Here is a 19585-nt window from a genome sequence, read left to right as displayed (position 1 = left end):
CAATGACTGGCCAACAATAGGTCCCAGCCCAACCCCAACTTGGTCACTGTTTTGGGCCCAGATTGCTCAGAGCTAATGTAAACCTGAGGGTCTTCCCCTCCCTGAATGATTTTTTTTTTTCTAACTAGGTAAAAGAGGCCATTCTTTGCCTCATTTCTTACCTAGCCTTAATCATTGAATGTGTATTGCCTCCTTAGCTTAAAAAGGCCAATGCCTCCCAGTGCATCTGGAGCCATCTCCAGTTGTCCTGATCTGTATCTTGGCAATGGACTCCAATGGCTCAGGAGGAGAGAGTGAGGCTGGTGACTTTGCACAGCCCTCCCTCACTTAAATCTAATTTTGCAAGTCATGGCATCACCTTGCTGATGTCATGATCCTCCTCAAGAATGAAGTACAAGGACAGCTAGGTGGCGCAGTGGATAGAGCACCAGTCCTAAATTCAGGAGGACCTAGGTTTAAATCCGGCCTCAGACACATAACACTTACTAGCTGTGTGACCCTGAGTAAGTCACTTAACCCCATTGCCTAGCCAATGTTTATATATATAAACAGCAACTTTTTTCTGTTTACAGACTTCCTTTTTTAAAAAAAACTTTGATTTTTTTTCCAATTAGCAAATATTTTTTCTCCCTTCCATATCTACTGCTTTAGAAAGTATATAAGTAATCATACAAAATGAATTACCTTAAATTACATAGATATTACAATTATTTGTAACCTGAGTAGGACACATTGTGTTCCCCTTCCCTTCTTTTTTATTTTTACCATAGTCACCATTATCAAGTGAGTAAAAATATTTTAACTTATAAATGTCAGTATATTCAAAATTTATCTATAAAAATCATCTACAAGAATGATACATTCAATTAAGCACTCAATATAAATCTTTCACCATCTAAATTAACAGAAACATTGGAAATGAACATTTATCTTGATTTTCAGGGGTTTGTAACCTTCTGAATTTAAACTCTTTGAATGGATATGACTTTAAATCATTATATAACTTAAGTATCTTACACATTAGGCCTAAAAAGGCCATAGTATTTAATTTCCTAAGTTCAGCAGTTAATGCTTTAAAAACAGAACTTTAAAGTGAAAATTTTATTAAAACCAACATTTCCCCAAGTGTATAAGATGACATAATGATTAATTGACCTGCCTATAAAACATAGTGATATGTGATTTTTATGAAAAGTTCTAACAATTTAATACCATTATTTCATTGTATTGTCTTCTTTATACATTAATATCAGATACGCATAAAAGTATTTTGAGAAAAGTAATTAAACTGTTGAAGTAGAAAACCAAATAAAGTCAATATGTACATATTCTATACCTTTGCTGTTTTAAGGAGCCATAATTTAACAAAGTAGTACAATAAGTTTTGTAATGTGTTACTAGAAAATAATCTTGGGCAATTCACAAAAAACAAGTAATTTACAAAGAAGTCTGGTAAGGCCCAATTACATGAATACCCCAAGTCTGACATAAGTGCTTATACTGAAATAAGTGCTATAATGTTACAGCAATGTTTAATTCCCTGTTCTTTAAAAATCAGCAAATATAATATTAAAACCACAGCCAAACTACTAGGCTAAAATAATGAGTAAACATATTATTACTTCTTGGCAAGCATTTTTAAAAATACTTAAAATAAAAATAAGTTTACTGTACCTCAGGACTCTTGCGGTTCTGTAAAATCTGTTTGTCTGTATCTTTATTAGCGAAGAACCTAGTGCAGCCTCGATTTAAATACTATGACAAAGAAATATTTTTATATTATAAATTGATAGAGAAAAATCTCATTTTAATTTTGCCAACAATTTATACATATTTCCATTTGATCTTGCTAAAAAAACATTTAGTTTTAATCCAGTATGTCACTTATTCATCCCTAATACATAAACAATTTATTTTTTCCACAGAAACTAAACAACTAACTGCCAATATCTCTCTATAAATAGAAAGAGTTGATTCACTGAAGCACTAAAAATAAAAAACTATGATAAAAACTTCCTATACTTGATAAACAGTAATTCTGAAATTGAATAGTCAATATAACATTTTAAGTGCCAATATAATCTATGAACTGTATCTATTCTCCAAGGTGAAACTCATGACAAAGTATTAATTCTAATCTATTTTCAGAGAAAAGAGAATTTTGAAACACATTTTGGCAAACTTTTCCCCAAAAAATTTAAAGAACCAGCAAGAAGGGAAAAATAAGAGGTCAGGTTATTTAGCCTCTCTCAGAACTTCAGTGAGAGCACATTTAAAACACAATTTAATATTAATACTTACAGTATTTATCTTAGAGGTTTCTAAACCATAAATTCACTGAGGGCAAGAACTGCCTCACCCTTTTCCCTTTTGCCTACACCAACTACCTTGCACCTAATGTTCATTAAAGGTTGGTCTTAAAGACTGTAATCAAATGAGGTAATTTATGTAATGGTGCTTGGGAACAATTAAATGATATATAAATATAAGTTACCATCATTTTTATACTTGTTTATGGCAGCATTTACAACTTTAGTTTCTAAAACAAAGAACAGAACATTGGATGAAATAGAAGTCAAAACTTATGTGTAACTGAAATACTGCCTTCAGCAATGACTTCCTTCAAATATCAGCAAAAAAATCCACCTTGTGCAAGAAACCTTTCCTAGTCCTCAGGCTGCTAGCCGGCACAGTGGATAGAACACTGGGCCTGGAGTCGGGAAGATTCATCTTCCTGAATTCAAATCTTGTCTCAGACATTTACAAGCTGTGTGACCCTGGACAAGTCACTTAACTCTGCTTGCCTCAGTTTCCTCATCTGTAAATGAGGAAATGTGCAAACCAAGCCAGTATCCTTGCCAAGAAAACCCCAAATGGGGTCATGAAGAAGGACGTGACTGAAACAACTGAACAACAACAAAGACTCCCTCTACTGACTATCTACAATTCATCCTATGTATGATCTTGTTTGTGCATAGCTGTTTTCATAATGTCTCTCCCATTGAAAAGGGAGTTGTCTTTTCCTGCTCTTTGTATCCCTAGAGCTTAGTACAATGCCTAGTTTAATAAATACTTGTTGATTTGACTTGTACTATTACACTTGTTTACATTACAGGCACTTGTTTACATTAGAGGTACTCAAGTCTCATGTTACTTAGTAAATGCTTTGCTAAGTTTCGATCATTTACTTAGGGCTCAAAGACTGTTTGAACACCAAATATTTTCAAGAACTTCACTGAGTAGGGGCTATAGTCAAAGGGAACTTTTTGTATTAGTTTGAGAGAACTATTATCAGCATGTATTGGGGGTAGTTTCCTCTAACTCTGATCAATATGCCTTCTGTATTTTGTTTGAGTAAATTCCCAGATTATTGACCATTAACTTTTCTCAGATTGTCAACCATTAGCCATTCTCAATTATAAAAATAAAAACACTAAAGCAAAATGTAAATAATTTAGGAGACTAACTCCTTTTTCATATTATACATACCTATTCAATGACTTATGGTTGGCTAAGCCGTTAAAACAAAGTAATGGAAATAAAACAAGATGGCTAGCTGTTCTAAATTCTGATGGGAAAAACAAAGCATATCTACAGAGCTGAACATTGCTATTTAAAATGTTAGTAAACAGCTTTTATTTATCTTGTAAGGAAATAAGAGGTATATTATTTAACTTCATAGTAAATTTCCAAGGTGAATGTTTCTCTTTTAAAAAATCAGATGTTAGATATTTGCATTTAAAGTTAAAGCCTCAGGAGGCCAAAGTCTTTGCAATAATTTTAACTAACTGGTTCATACCATACGCTTTCCTGTTTTCCACTTTGTAGAAATGTGGCAGATGTCTCCTTGACATACTTGCAAAATTATTTAAGAAGTCTGAATGATTCTAATACTTTATTATTTGCCAAAATATGCATTTAATTAATTCAAATACTGTCAAACAGGCATTTATCTCTCTCTAATTAATGCTTTGTTTGCTAATATAGATGGAGCCCAGGGGACAGAGCCACTGCAGCAGCAGCTTTACCCATCTAAAATTGCCTGAAGGAACCAATGAATCTAAAACACAATTGTAGAAAGATAAACATAATTACAAATACCTTTCAATACAGTTTCTGGCTACTTTGAAGAAGTTTTATAAGAGGCTATGGATGTGATATCATTTGGAGAGTTTGGAAATGGCCGATGTCATAGAAATTAAAGATGATTCCAAAGAAATAAAACAGCAAAAAAGGAAAACAAAGAAATAACAAAAAAGCTAGCATAATCATGGGTTTGACTATAAACTCTACTTCTAAAATGGTTCCTTAAAAAAAAAAACATGCTGACATTTAGTTGTGAATTAGACCAATAATTTGCCTCCTTTGTAAATCAAACCATTTTCTCCTCAAATCAGTCAAAGATAAGTTAAGCCAGCAGGTTTAAATTATTGCATATTCCTAAATTGTGCAGCTTGAACAATGTGATATTATACTTGTACATATCCCACATCTTTGCCATCATTTTCACTCTTTGCAAAATGATAAAAAATTCAAATAGATTTATTTAGTACATCTGCAATTTTAATAAAGTGAGTGAGGGTTAGGGAATAGACCTTAGATTTTATTGGTATAAAGAACTTCAAGACAAGGGAATTTCTTCCACCAATACAAAACAGCACCTTTCCGCAACTTACAGTCTTAGAGATTTGCCTAGAGCACTGAACAGTTAAATAATTGCCTAGGATCATACATCCAGTATGCGTAAGTGGCAGAATTTGAACTAAGTTCTTCCTGGCTTTGAAGCCAGCTCTCTACCCATTATACAATGATGCCTCTCAATATACCAAATTATATTTAAATCGTATATAGGGAACACTGGGCTAGAATATGTCTGATTTGTGATCCTGAATCCAAATAAAACAAATTGTTAATACAGTAAAATTAGACTATGTTATCAATAAAAGGATGTTTTATTTTTCTCACCCGAAAATTGTCTGGGGAACTTAAATGAAGTTTTTCCCTAATATCTTCAGAAGCACCAGCACACAGTCTGTAAAAGATATGATAATTTCTTTCTTCTTTGCCTTGAACACAGATCCTAGATTTCTCTAGAAGGTAGTGTGAAACAAATCCACCAACAACTGCATTCTAAATAAAAAAAGAAAGTACATTTTTTCATTTAGCTTAGTTCTGTACTTGACAAACATCATTGAACATTAGCATTTCCACATAGCCAAAAGAGAAAAAAAGAGAATTCATGATTTTGAATTTCTGTTACATACCAGCTGCATTTCCAAAAGAATATAACAAATTAAACATGCTTCAAACCTGTCCAGCTTGTCTGCATCTACTTCAGGACCTTCTTCTGTTCTATTCTTAGCATTTTTAAAAAATGGTACAATGACCCTCTGTTTTTTCCTTTGTTGTTGTTTTTTAGGTGGGTATCCTGATCACTAGTTTCCCCCTTTCCTTCCAAACTCCCCTCAAACTTAAAATAAACTATTTATTATAAAAAATAAGCATAATAAAGCAAAACACATCCAAATCCACACATTGGCCGTGTTCACAAATATTTCAGTCTTCCCTGCAAATCCCCCACCTCTCTGTCAGAGAGTGGGTAACATGTTTCACTATTAGTCCTTGGGAGTAGTGCAATGGTCCTTGCATGGATCAGCAATCTTAAGTCAAGAAATTGCATTTTTATGGAAATGCCTTTATATATTAACATATAAGGAAAATATATAATCTTTTCTGATAAATAACTGCCCCCACAATTATCTGTGCATGAACCAATACTCCACAAAAGACCCATTTCAGTGCCTCACTGTGGCGATCAATACAGGTGACCTCTGGCAGATTCTGCAAAGAGCCTTTGAATGAGATCCTAGCAATAAACTCTGTCTGCTGTCCAAGTCCCAACCTAGCCAAGACATAGAAGTTCAGCAGCAGGATGGCTGCTAAGTGACTAATTCTTTGATCATAGTAACCTATGAACAGATGAGAAAAATGTTTAATGGTCCTTAGTCTAGTGTGGCTCCTTCCTGCTTTTATAGTGAATGGTGACGGGGTAGAAAGGCAAGGTGTGAAGAGTTAAAGAAATGCTACAATCTCCTCCAAATCAAGTTAACATGTAAATTGATACTCCATGATTTCAGTATATAGACAAAGACAGAAAAAAAATGCTGAAAAACCTATTTCTAACAAAGCAGCTAGGTGGCATGCCAGACATAAAGTCAAAAAAAGATTAAGTTCAGGGCAGCTAGGTGGCGTAGTGAATAGAGCACCGGCCCTGAAGTCAAGAGGGCCTGAGTTCAAATTTGACCTCAGACCAAACACTTGAAACTTACTAGCTGTGTGACCCTAGGCAAGTCACTTAACCCCAATTGCCCCCCCCCCCAAAAAAAGATTAAGTTCAAATATGCCCTCAGAGGTCGATTAGCTGTATGACCCTGGGCAAATCACTTCACCTCTGTCTGCTTCAATCTCCCCTTCTGTAAAGTGGGGACAGTAATAACATATACCTGATAAGAACTGGCATGAGGATAAAATGAGATGGTATTTGTAAAATGCTTTGCAAATATTAAGGTATTATATAAATACTATTACTACTGGTATACGAAATTAAATAAAATAGGCCAAAACAAAATTAATAAGTTAAATATTCTTGGGCCTATGTATCATGAACATTTTCTTCAAGAAGAGATTTTGAAAGCACAGACCTTGGCAAGCAAGAAATACATACACACAAACAAGCACAACTGATCATACCTGAACAAACAAGAAAGAACTGGCTACTGATGTAGGAGTCATAATCAAATGAGTTATCTGTGTGAAAACTTGACTAGTTACCACAAAGTTAAAAACCAAAACTAAATTAAAAGAAAGGATAAAGATGAGACAAAACTAAATGAAATTAAACAAGCAGAGACTGAAATTCATTAACTCACACATGACCACCTCATTCCACTCAAAAAGTTTCTATGGGTCTCCCTTACCTTTAGGTACAGATATGAAACTCTTCTGTTTGTTATTTAAAGACCTTCATAAGTTCCAGCCTCTCTTTCAAGACTGGTTACATATCATTCTCCTTCATGCATTCTACAATCCATCCAAACTGGCCAGCTTGCTATCCCTATAGAGACAATCAATGTCCTTTCTCTTTGCCTTTAAACAGGCTATTCCTCCTGGCCTGGAAGGTGCTCCCTTCTCACTGACTCACCTGTGCCTCTCTTAAAACACTCTCAGTTCAAGTGCCACCTCCTTTAAAAAGCCTTTCCTGATTTTCCTACTTGTTATTCCTTCAAAATTATTGTGTATTTTTTAAACATACTGTCTATTTGTAAATATGTTATAGCCAGTTAATAGGATGTAAGGCTCCCTTAGAACAGAGAACTTCACTCTTGTATATGTATTCCTATTACCTAGCACAATGCTTAACAAAGACAGGGTTCTTCTTACAAAAATCAATCCCCTTGTACTTGTTCTCTTGACTTATCCCTTCTGATCTCCCCTGCGAGTTTGCCATTTTGATCATCCAAATCATCTAGTCCAATCTCATCATTTTACAGACACGGAAACTAATCTCTAAAGATTAAGTGACTTCCTCTCAATTACAATGACCTTTGCTCTCTCCTTATCCTCTCAAACTTCCTGTATCTTACAACTATTAACCACTCCTTTCTACATGTTCTCTGGCTCATTTGGCTTTCCCAATACTGCTCTCACTTGGCCACCCTTCTGCCAACTACTGTATTTTAGTCTTCTTTGCTGTATCACTAGTCTTTTCCCATCCCCTAACCATATAATGTACCCATGGTTCTGTTCTAGGCCTTCTCACTTCTCCCTTCATTCTCTTTCTTATTCTCAATCTCATTCGATGACCTCATGTGCTCCCCCAAGGATTGAAAAGCCAAATGGCTATATGGCTAATTACCAAATCTACAAACTCAATCCTAATCTTTCTCCTGCACTTCATTCTCAAATCTTCAACTGCCCACTGGATTAATATTTCATTCAAACTCAATATGCCCAAACCAGAATTCATCATTATTTACCGCCAAATCACTCTCTTGAATAAAAATGTCCATTTCTACTATAAGCACAAACAGTTCCTCATGTCACAACCCTGAAGATGCCCTCAACTCTTCCCTCTCCCTCATTGCTCACACTTTACCAAACCATAATTATTGATGCTTTCTTAACAACAACTCTCACACTGAAGCTCTTCCTTTCACCCACCTTAGTTCAAGCTCCTGCCACCTTTCACCTGGATTATAAGAAATAGTTTAATTGGTCTCCCTATCTTTAGGTTCCTTTCTCTCTGTGTTCCCCACAGCTGCCAAATTATCCTCCCAGAGCTCATCTGACCATGTCATGCTGCTGCTCACAAATCTTCAGGAGCTCACTAGGCACTGAAGATAAAATAAAAATACTTCAGTGTGGTATTTCGTGACCTGACTCAAAACTACCTTTTTAGCCTTATTTCATGTGTTTTTTCCTGCCTATACATTCTCCATACCAGTCAAAGTGATCTCTTTGCAGTTTCCTGAACATAGCATTCCATCACCTCTTTCTGTGCCTCTGCACTGGGATGAGCTAACCCCTCCCATCTCTGCTTCTTAAAAATCTCTATTTTCATTCAAGACTGCATTTATGTGCACCTCCTATGAGGAAACATTCCTCTTTCCCTCCCAACATTATTAGTGATCTCTTCCTCCTCCTCAAGTTACCATGTAGATACTTCTCAGCTGATAGATTTTTCTCTTCAACAGAATGTAAATTCCTCAAGGGGAGGAAGTTTTCTAGGATTTTGTTTGCACCTAGCATAATATCTTCACTATAACAGGTACTTAATACCTTCTTGTTGAATTAAATTAGTGCCATTAACAGAAATAGCAAAGGGGAAACCAGTTTTGAGGGAAAGAAAATAAGTTTAAGATTTCACATCCTAAAGGATATAACAAAACAAATAATTTAATTGTCTCTAATAATAACAAAATCAATAATGATGCTAATTGCAAATACAATAATATATGTCACTATGAATTTTCAGCATTATAAAAAATAGAGGATTAGCGCAGGATTGCTTGTTTTATTTTAATGAGTTTCCAATGTTACCTAAAATAAAAGTCTCTGGCAATATGAAACACCTACTCTTAAAATGAGCTTTATCATGGGTTTTCTGAAGCTTATGATAAAATTATTTAGGTGCTCTCAAATCTATGTAAAGGCAAAAAAGGCATTCAATAGAAGAAAAGGCATTACTACAGCTGTCTCTATTTTCCACAAATACAAGCATAATCTTTGCCCAAATTTATCATGAAATGAGGAAAAATTCCAAATCTTTTCACATCTTCATACTCATCAGAAACATACATCATACCATATCCAAAAACATCCTCTTACCTTTTCATTGAAATGTATTTCAACAAATTTTCCAAAACGGCTGCTATTATTGTTACGAACAGTCTTTGCATTCCCAAAAGCTTCTAGCAATGGGTTAGCTAGTGAGAAGGATAAAAGTAAAACAATTTCATTAAAAGACTCACTTGAGAGAAAATTAAAAATCACCTAGGACCTTTCACCTTACTTAAAATTACTCATAACCAATAGTGAAAAGAAGTGGTAATAAAAATTATTTCAAGTCTAAGAGACTACAATGTTATCATTTTAGTGCAGTATGGAAGACTTTTAGAAAAAAAAGTTACACAAAAAAATGAGATTTTTCCATCTCCCACAAATCAAGAAATGACTTTCACAAAAAATTAAACAAGAAGTTCTAAAACCAGTAATTCTACAATTTCAACACACATAAATTGGCCTTACAAAGTTTGACAAACAATAAAATAAGCTTTTCATGGCAAGGGGAAAATATTTAATGTGAAACATCCCCCTTTCTAATGTTTTCACTTGCAAAAATAACTTTAAAAATTCCTTCTTTGTGTGACTATTAAAAAGCACCCAATGGAGTTGTGAACTTATGCAACCATTCTGAAGAGCAATTTGGAACTATGCCTAAAGGGCTATAAAACTGTACATACCCTTCAACCCAGCAATATCATTACTAGGTCTGTACCCCAAAGAGATCAAAGAAAAAAGAAAAACACCTATATGTAAAAAAATATTTATAACAGCTCTTTCTGTGGTGACAATTAATTGGAAATTGAAGGGATGCCCATCAATTGAGGAATCTTTGCACAAGTAGTGATATGTGACTGTGATGGAATGCTTTAAGAAATGACAAACAGGGTGCTTTCAGAAAAACCTGGGATGACTTATATCAACTGATACAAAGTGAAATGAGCACATTCCATCCAGTAATCTATTAGTCTTTCATAACTGCTTATGCTGCATTTTCCTTGACGCCATTTAATGCTTATTCCTCTTGGTCTATCTATAATGGAATGGGGAAATAATTGGTCCCTCACCATCTTTGCAAATATTTCTCAGTCACTTTCCCTAAATAACATAATCATTTAACCTTTCATTAAGAGGTTCTGTTTTGAATCCTTTCAGTCTTCAGTTTGTCTTCCTTACTATGCCTTCTAAAATCATTCTTTTTATTCGCTAACTTTTGAAGATCAAAAAGTAGTAATTTAGTAAATTATAAAAATTTATAATTGAAATGAAAAATATCATAATTTATACTCCTGAAAATACCCTCACTGTAAATACAACTTGTGGAAATTCCCTTAAAGGTACATTTCAAAAGGGGCTAAGCTTTATATTAATAATATCAAATAATATTAGCAGTCACCTGGAATATAAGAAGCAGCTCTGTATAGTGGACAGGACAACTGAACTTGGAGTAAAGAAGTCCTTTATTAAAATCCTGCCTAAGACATTTATTAACTGTGACACTGGACAACTCACTTAACCTCTGTGCCTCAGTCTCATCTATAAAATGGGGGAGGTGAGCTGAACTTAAAAACCTTATAAGGTTCATTCCATTTCTAATTATGATCCTACGAAAAAAGACGTGACTTAAGAATCTGAGAAAATTATTTTTGTTGAATTCAACTTTATTTACTAGGTACTTAATTTAACACTGACAGATCACAATCTTGTCAAGACTGAATTCTCTTTTCAAATATTGAAAATAAACATTCTCTGTTACTATCCTTTAGAAATCAGACAGAAAAGCACCCTCCTTAGAACACTAAGGCACTTGAACTGTATTCACGCTTGTGTCGTCCCAATTCCACATGGAAGTAGGGCACATGGATATCTGTGGTTAAAATAAAAATTGTCTTTAAAAAGGTTTGACTCTATTCAAGTACTTGGATAGGGACTTGGTTCTGCACTATAATGTCAAACCCCAGAATCTAACAAACACAGAAAGACCATTAAAGTAAAGTTGAATATAAGTTGTCGAGTAATTAACAGACATTTTTATTTCCCTAACTCTTTTTGCAGAAGTCATATTACAGGCAACAACGTAACCAAATAATGACTGAACCAAAAGCTTCCCACTGGTATCTATCATATTTCTTTTCATTTTTAAGAAAATTTTAAGTCATTTATAAAAATATATGAACTTAATAATTCTTCACGTCTTTATTTCAGGACCACATAAGAAATTGTTTTGATAACATATGATTGATTTTTGTTTTTCCCTGAGTACTGCAGTTCAGGTTTGTTGTTTTATTTTTTGCTTCTCGAAACCTTTACTGAACTGAAGAAATAAGACAGCCAGGAATTCTTTGTCGAGAAACTGACAAATATAACTTCAATCTGTCTATGATCTATTAGCAAACAGTTAGTTTTCCAGGAGAAAAAAGATGAGAAGAGTGCTAAAAATTCTTCATGGCAGAGGTGACTCAGGAAATAAGGGAGTCTTTATTCCATTTTAGCTTTATTTTTGCATAGTCTTACTATTCTAGCTCTGTGTTAACAGACTCAGGCCCAGCAATACTTAGGGCCACAGTAAATTAACAAGGAAACTGATCACTTAACTAAGACATCCATTTTAAGGACAAAGTTAAACAAAAAGTTAATTATGAGGAAAAAGTGGTGATACTCCACTGATTTCGGGCAGTTTAAAGAGAATTTTTTTAAGTTTAAGGAAAAGTAGTTTATTATTTAATAAAAATAATCACAGTATTCATAAAGTGCTTTAAGTTTTCGAAGTACCTTACAAATATCTCATTTGATCCTCACAACAACACTTCGAAGTAGGTGCTATTACTACCATTCCCATTTTACAGTTAAGGGAACTGAAACAGGCACAGGTGAAGTGACTTGTCCAGGGTCACAAGCTAGTAAGTGTGTGAGGCCACAACTCACATAGAACTCATGTCTTTCTGACTCCCAATCCATCACTCTATCTACTGAATAACCTATTTAATTAATCACTGCCCATAGCCATCACCCTGCTGCCCACAGCCATCACCCTAGCCCAGAAGCAATCCCTGTTGAGAAGGGGTCAACCATCCCTCCCAACTACCACCTGCATGGCAGACAAGCCAGCTTAGTTGAAATATCAAAGCACCCTGAGAGAGAGACAGGATGTAACATGTGCCAAACAAGTCAAACTACCCCCATCAACTCTACCACCACCACCACCTCCTTCCTCTCAGATCCTGATGAAGGAACCCAGGACTCTGAACCCAAACAGAAGTGTTCTTCAGACCACTGGCCCTACTTTAAAGTTAGGTGTCAAAGCCACCATCCAGGGAAACAAATCCTAGTAGGACCTAACAACTGCTTCTCCAGTTGCTGCAGACATGGCTCTTCAGCAGCTACAGTTACTAAAGACCCAGAAAAGGTTTTCACCATCAAAAAGTCCTTGGCACTGTCAAATGGTTCATCAGAAATGGATATGATCTTATCAGAAATAACATTAAAGAAGATAAGACACATTACCATTTGCTTTGCTGTTGTACACTAAGAACCATAGGATTTTGTACTTGATTTGAAGTTTACCCCTCTTATGTTTCCTCACCCATTAGAATTTGAACTCTTTAAGAGTAGGGATTATCTTGTTTTTCTATTGCAGCTCGTGCATAAGGTTTTGCACATAGTAAAAACTCAATAAATGATTTTTCATTCATTCATTCATTCACCTGGCTCATCACTTGGTAAGTCACAAGATAATTAATTTTGGCTAAAGCAGTTCCCAAATATCATCTATTACATTATAGAGGGACAGTGATTTGCTTGCATGGAAGAAGCTCACACTGATGAGATTACAGATTTGTAAAATATTGAAGCATTTTATTAATTTAGTTCTTAGAAAGCCTGTTCAATTAATACAAAATTCAAAGGGTACCTGAAGCTGTATTAAAAAAAAATTATAAAAGAAAACAAACCAGAGACAAGTCTGAGTCTCTTTAAGAAAACAGTCCAAAAATCAAATGCAAAAAATACTATATTTTGAAATAAACATGTACTAGGTACACAGTAAGTATTTAATAAATGCTAGCTATGTAATAAATATCATGAGAGGAAATTCAGTATCTTCCATACTTAGTTAATGTGGAAATAAGTACTTGACATAACTTATAGGAGAGAATAGGGAGTATGGATTTAGAGAAGAGGGAGAATAGTCTAAGGATGTTCACCTTTCTAGATAACAATCTATTTTGGTTAAAAGGAAAAAAAAGCAATTGCCGTAATATCACCAGGAAATATACCTATACCAACTTAATAGTTTTAGGACCATTATCAGCATTTTGCCAAGAAAGGATTAAACCATTTATCTTTATTACTTAATGAAGGACATAAAGGTAGCCAATGTGGAGCCTAGATTAACTTAACTTATACATATCAGTCTTAAAACTCTGGTTATTTAAAAAAAAATGATAAAATGACAAAATGTTCCACACTCTGATTATAACTTCAGTGAAAGACTAGCAAGAGTAGTCATTCTCCCCATTAAAGTAAAATAAAAATATCTTTCATAATTCTTACACTAAATGACAAGAGGTGAGATTCCATTTAAGTTACTTTTAGTAAATGTCAACAATAAAAACTGGATTCAATTTTTTTAAAAAGTACCTTCCACAATTCTATCATCAATATCTTGGCCTGTACCATAGGATTCCGTGAGATATCTGTTTAAAAAAATAATAAAACATAAGAAATGGTATTTAGATAACAATAAAATGTTACATTCATAATTGTAACAACATTATTAATGCATTTAAAACTAAAACTTAGATCATGAAAAATGAAAATAACAAAAGAATGAAAAATTATAGTGAATCTGAAGATTAGGAATTTTGTTTTGGCCATGTTGAATTTGATAACTCCTACTAAAAATAGGCAGAAGTACAATATAGTTTCTGAGATACTAAAGTGCAGTGGGAAGAGTGCTGACTCTGAAGGCATAGGACATTGGTTCAAATACCACTTCTGCTCATTTCTGACTGTGTCATGTTAGACAAGTTACTTAACTTCCCTGGGCCTCAGTTTCCTCATCTACAAAATGGGGTGAGGAAGGTGGACCAGATGGCTTCTAAAGTCCATTCCAATTCTAAATCTATAATCTCATGATAATACATTCCATACTACTCTCTCCTAGCCCTTCTCCTACCTCTCAACATCTCCTTCTTCATCTCCAAGAGAGTCCAAAGCTGTACTGGCATACTCAAGTCAGGCAACATGGTAAATCTGACCCAAGAATATCTTAACACATAAGCATAAGTCAGCTACAGAAAAAGCACACTGCCACTATAAATAACCAAACTTCTGGGAAGGCAGGTTGAGTGAGATAAACAGAAAATTTGTTAACATTCCCTTATGACTACTTATACTCGGGACCAAAAATTCACCCCCTCCCAACAGACATGGTGCCTTTAGCCAAAGGAGGATTAGTCTTGCACTGACTCTTAAATATCCACTTGTACTATGCTTTCCTCCTAGTGTCAAGATGCAGCACTTTATCTACGTCACAACATTCTGGCAGAAGCCCACAGGGGACATATTCAAGGGCTTATAGACAGCTACACAAAAATTTTGCTGGATCTTACTACGAAACAGTGCAGGTCAGCATTTCTAGTTACGATTAAGTTAATGTCCAGGCCAAGGACCCTGAGAAGCAGCCTTTTTGATTTTGTTGCAACAATTGTCAATTCATCCCACACTATCACCTATCTTGAATGGTGGCAAAGCTACACATGATCACAAACTCATCCTTATTTAAGGGATTGGATGCCATTCCAGTGGTTCATCGAGACTATGAAAAGGACAATTTACATCCCCCATGCAGAATCACTCACTACAGCAAAGGCCATTTGCCTGTTCATGGAGGCAGTTTTTCAATTCCACAGCCTTTCCCCTCACATCATCTATCAGAAGAATGTCCAGTGGAATCTCACTTTCCAAGGAATAGTCAGGGGCTATCTGGAAGCTACCCAGACTGTTTCATGGTACACTATACAAACAGTGGAATGGCATACAAAAAGGAAGACATTAGAGAATAAAGCAAGAGCTCTGGGTATCCTCCCAGAACCTTGGCATCTTTCAGGAAAACGGCAGAAAAAGTGGTAAGCTACTTTCCCAGAACTCCTGTGGCAGATTCTATGGCCTATTTTTATGGTATGATTTCTTTACTCCCTATCCACTTCATGTTCTGCCACACTTTGTTAAATTAGGTTCACTTGGACACTGAACAAGCCCCTGAAATCCTTAGTCTCCATGAATAATCATGCGTGGATTTGAAGAATACATGGTTCAAGATATCCTCCACTGAATTTAAGTGCCTAAAGGACTAGGAAGGCATGGATTCAACCAAGGAAAGTCTAATGCACCATATACAACAAACATGCCACAAAATTGTCAACCACCAAATCACGGCATCAATGTTGGGAAGGTGTCCTGGGAGAAGACACTGTTAATTTAGCCAACAAGTTTAACCACCAAAGCTAAGTCAGGGATTGGCATGCATATTTGACACATCAGTATATGACAGCCATACGGAACACACAATATAAGGAAGAGAGAATAAGTTAATTCATCAATATTCCCTGTAGGATGCCCCTGACCTAACTTCCCTGGGTTTCTATACCTACATCTAATTACTTCACTCATTTTAGCCTTGGATAATGGAGCTCTAGAAAAACACAGAACTCCAACCCAGTCTGGGCTCTGCCTTCTGTTCATTTGGTTCCTGATTCAAATATGGATCACCTCTATCCAGAAGAATATTCTCCTCTGACCATCTCTAATGATAGCTCTAATCATTAAAAAGTTTCAGACCCCTGTGATGGGGATAGGAAAGTCTCCTTCATTGAATTAAAGAATCTCAGAACTGGCAGAGACCTTGAGGCCAACTAGCTCAGCCTGTATCTAATCAAGAATTCCCTTTACAAGAGAGCCAACAAAAAGCTACCTATTGTTCATTTGAAGAGAACTACTTTTGGAGAACCAACTACCTCCTGAAGTAGCCCAGAAATAGCTTTAACTATTAAGAAATTTTTCCTGCCATCAAGCCAAACCTGCCTCTTTATAATTTCTACCCCAGGTTCCCATTTCTTCTCTACTGCTCCATACACATTTTGTGCTTTCCTAATTTTTGCTCATTCATATATCTAGAATGTCTGCTCCAATTTTAGCCAGTTGAAATCATACTCATCTTTTAGCTAAAAAAAAGGGGGGGGGAACAAGTCTAATCCTTCTTCCACCTAATAGTCCTTCAAATACTCGAAGAAAATGATTTAATTAACTCTATGTCCCAACCTCTACCACTCCTTCCTCTTCTCCCAAGTCGTCTCTCTTCAAACAATCTTTATATGGCATGATCCCAAAGCCCTTCATCATTCTAGCTGCCTTTTCATGGAAGTTCTCAAACTTATAAATGTCCTTCCTAAAATATGATGTCCTAAGTAAACACAAATGCTTCAGATAATATTTGATCAAGGCAGATTACTTTAGAATCCATCATCTCCCTACACTTCTCAATAAAGCCTTGGGGTACATTAGCTTTCTTGGTTGCCACATCAAATTTCTGACTCATACTGAACTTTATGGTCCACTAAAACCCCCAGGTCTTTTTAAGAAAAATTACTATCTAAACTAGCCTCCTCTGTTTTATACCTGTAAAGTTGATTTTTTAAAAACAGTGTCAAGATTAGATTTAAGCCAGCATCCTAACCTGTTGAAATCTTTTTAGATACTGATTTTCATCTGTCTTAGCTATCTCTTCTGAGTTGTCATCTATAAATCTGATAAACATGTATCTATACCTTTTTTCCAAATAATTTATAAAAATGTGAAACAACACAAGGGCAAGAACCAATTCCTAGAATACACCATTAAAATCTTGTTGAGTCTATCTTCACAATATTCGTCAAATCCATTTCTTCTCTATTCCTACTACCACTATTTTACATATTACTACAATAGTTTCCTGATACTACTACTTCTACCCTTTTTTCCCTTCTCAGTACCACTGCCAAATTAATCTTCTCTGTACACAGATATAACCATGCTCAACCAGTTCAACAGCTCCTTACAATCTAGTGAATAAAGTTCAAACTCCATAGCCTCACATTTAAAACTTCACAGTCTGGCACCATGTTACTTTTCCAGCCTTATCTCATGTTATTACCTCTATGTTCCAGCCTAACCAAATTGCTCCATACACATTTTGTGTATAATTTCCCTATTTTGTGCCTCTGCTCATGCTCTTTCATACATCTAGGATGTCCCCTCTAATTGGAGCCAGTTAAAATTATAACCATCTTTCGGGGCTAGCTAAAAGACTACCAATAATTACAACTTATATAATATTATACCTAAGAAGCAGTCATCCAGACTCTGCTTTAAGATCTCCAAGGAGGAATATACATATTCCTTACATATTCGAAGCAACCCCTTCTAGTTTTGTATAACTCTAATTACTTTTTTAAAAAATTGTCTTAACATCACGCCTCACTGGGTCTCTTTGCAACCTCCTCCCCATCCCCTGACCCTGGTTCTGCCCTCCAGAACCAAACCAAACAAGCCTAATCCCTCCCCTATATGACAAGCCTTCAAATATTTGAAGACAGCTATCAATGTCTCCCTGGGTCTTCCCCATGCAAAACACGCCCAATTCTTTCAATGGACTGTCATTTCATATGATCTCAAAGTCTTTTATCAACTTGGTACTTCTCCTCTGGACATTTTGCCATTTTTAATAGTGCAATAATATTCCATTACATTTGTATACCATAAACTGTGGATGGGTTACCCCTTTAGTTTCCGGCCACTATGAAAAAAGCTGCTATAAATATTTTTGTACATATTGGTCTTTTTCTTCTTTCTTTGGTCTTTTCAGGATATATGCTTGGCTTTAGTATCAGTGGGTCAAAGGGCAGGCACAGTTTAGTGACTGTGGTACACAATTCGAAATTGTTTTCTGGAAATAATGACCAATTCACAGCTCCATCAACAATGCTTTTAGTGTGTGCCTATTTTCCCTTAGTCCCTCCAATGTTTGTCATTTTCCTCTTTTTTTTTTTTCATCTTTTCCAATCTTGTGGCTCTTCTCCAGGAAGCCTTGCCCAACCCCACTTATTTCTATTATCTTCTCTCTTTTAATTGTTTCTTATTTCTTATTTATCTTACATATAATTTGTTCGTGTGTATTTATTTGCTTTTTGCCTCCCCCATTAGATTGTGAGTTTCTTGAAGGCAGGGACTATTTTTTGCCTCTCTTTGTATCCCCAGCACTTTAACAGTGTCTGGCACATAGCAGGCACTTACTAAATGTTTGCTGACTGACTCGATTTAGAGCTACTTTAAATTACATTTTTTCTATTGGTGATCTTTAACTTTTTTAAGTAGTCATTGAGAGATTAAATTCCATCCTTTGAAAAAAAATTCCTGTTCTCATCCTTTGAAAATGTATTTATTGATTCAGTCATAAATTTGAATCAGTTCCCCATACTGGGGAAATGAGGCCTTTTTCTAAGAAACCTGACACTAAGCTTTTTTTCCCATTTACCTTCTTTCTCTCTAATTTTATCTATACTGACTTTGTATAAAAACAGTAATTTTATGCAATCAAAATATTCCATCTTACCTGTTTGGTCATGAACTATTCTCCTACCCATCAGTTGGAGACCATGAGTACTAGTTATGGTAACGTCTATTAAAAACATTTTACATATATAAATTATATAATCAAAATTGTACATTATATCTTCTGTGATCCTCTCTATCTTGTTTGTTTCCTCAGAAAAATAACATCCTCCAAAGTAGTTGTGTGTATATATAAAATATATAGTAGTCTGAAGGCTATAATAAAATTAACCTTTTGTTAATAAGTACCTTTAACTACAGTGCTATACCAACGTTTCATGGTTTCACGGAAGTGACATTGCACTCTCTAAGGCTATCCAGTAAAACACAGACTTCAGGCTAGAAAGGCTTTGAGTTCAGGCCTGACTATAAACAATGTATATTTTATCTACAGAGCCAGTCAGAGTCTCATCACCAAAGTTTGGGTAATAGCTAATAAAATTTTAGCTATAACAATTCTTGAAAACTGACTAAAGAAACCGGCCAGGTCCTTCCTGACTGTAACTAGCAGCCTAGCCTCCTTTAAACGCACAAAGGTAGAGCAAATACATTTACAAGTCTGAATGTGGCTTCCCTTTCCTCTCCCCACAGCAAG

The 19585-nt window shown here is 35.3% G+C and overlaps 1 protein-coding gene across 4 annotated transcripts in view; it reads right to left on the bottom strand.

The window, feature by feature from the left end:
* MYO6 (myosin VI) overlaps positions 1-19585 on the bottom strand; it is a 236477-nt gene that overhangs the window by 88890 nt on the left and 128002 nt on the right. For all 4 annotated transcript variants that reach the window (XM_027852915.1, XM_027852916.1, XM_027852917.1 and 1 more), the window contains 4 exons: positions 13981-14036; positions 9388-9485; positions 4966-5130; positions 1675-1755 (listed from right to left, as the gene is read on the bottom strand). In XM_027852915.1, the coding sequence (XP_027708716.1) occupies positions 1675-1755; positions 4966-5130; positions 9388-9485; positions 13981-14036 (400 nt within the window). The remainder of the gene's footprint in view (positions 1-1674; positions 1756-4965; positions 5131-9387; positions 9486-13980; positions 14037-19585) is intronic.

The sequence above is a fragment of the Vombatus ursinus genome, unplaced genomic scaffold (genome assembly GCF_900497805.2).
Source record: "Vombatus ursinus unplaced genomic scaffold, bare-nosed wombat genome assembly UNPS02009835.1, whole genome shotgun sequence".
Taxonomy (NCBI): Eukaryota; Metazoa; Chordata; class Mammalia; order Diprotodontia; family Vombatidae; genus Vombatus; species Vombatus ursinus.
This window is presented reverse-complemented; position numbering and strand designations above follow the sequence as displayed.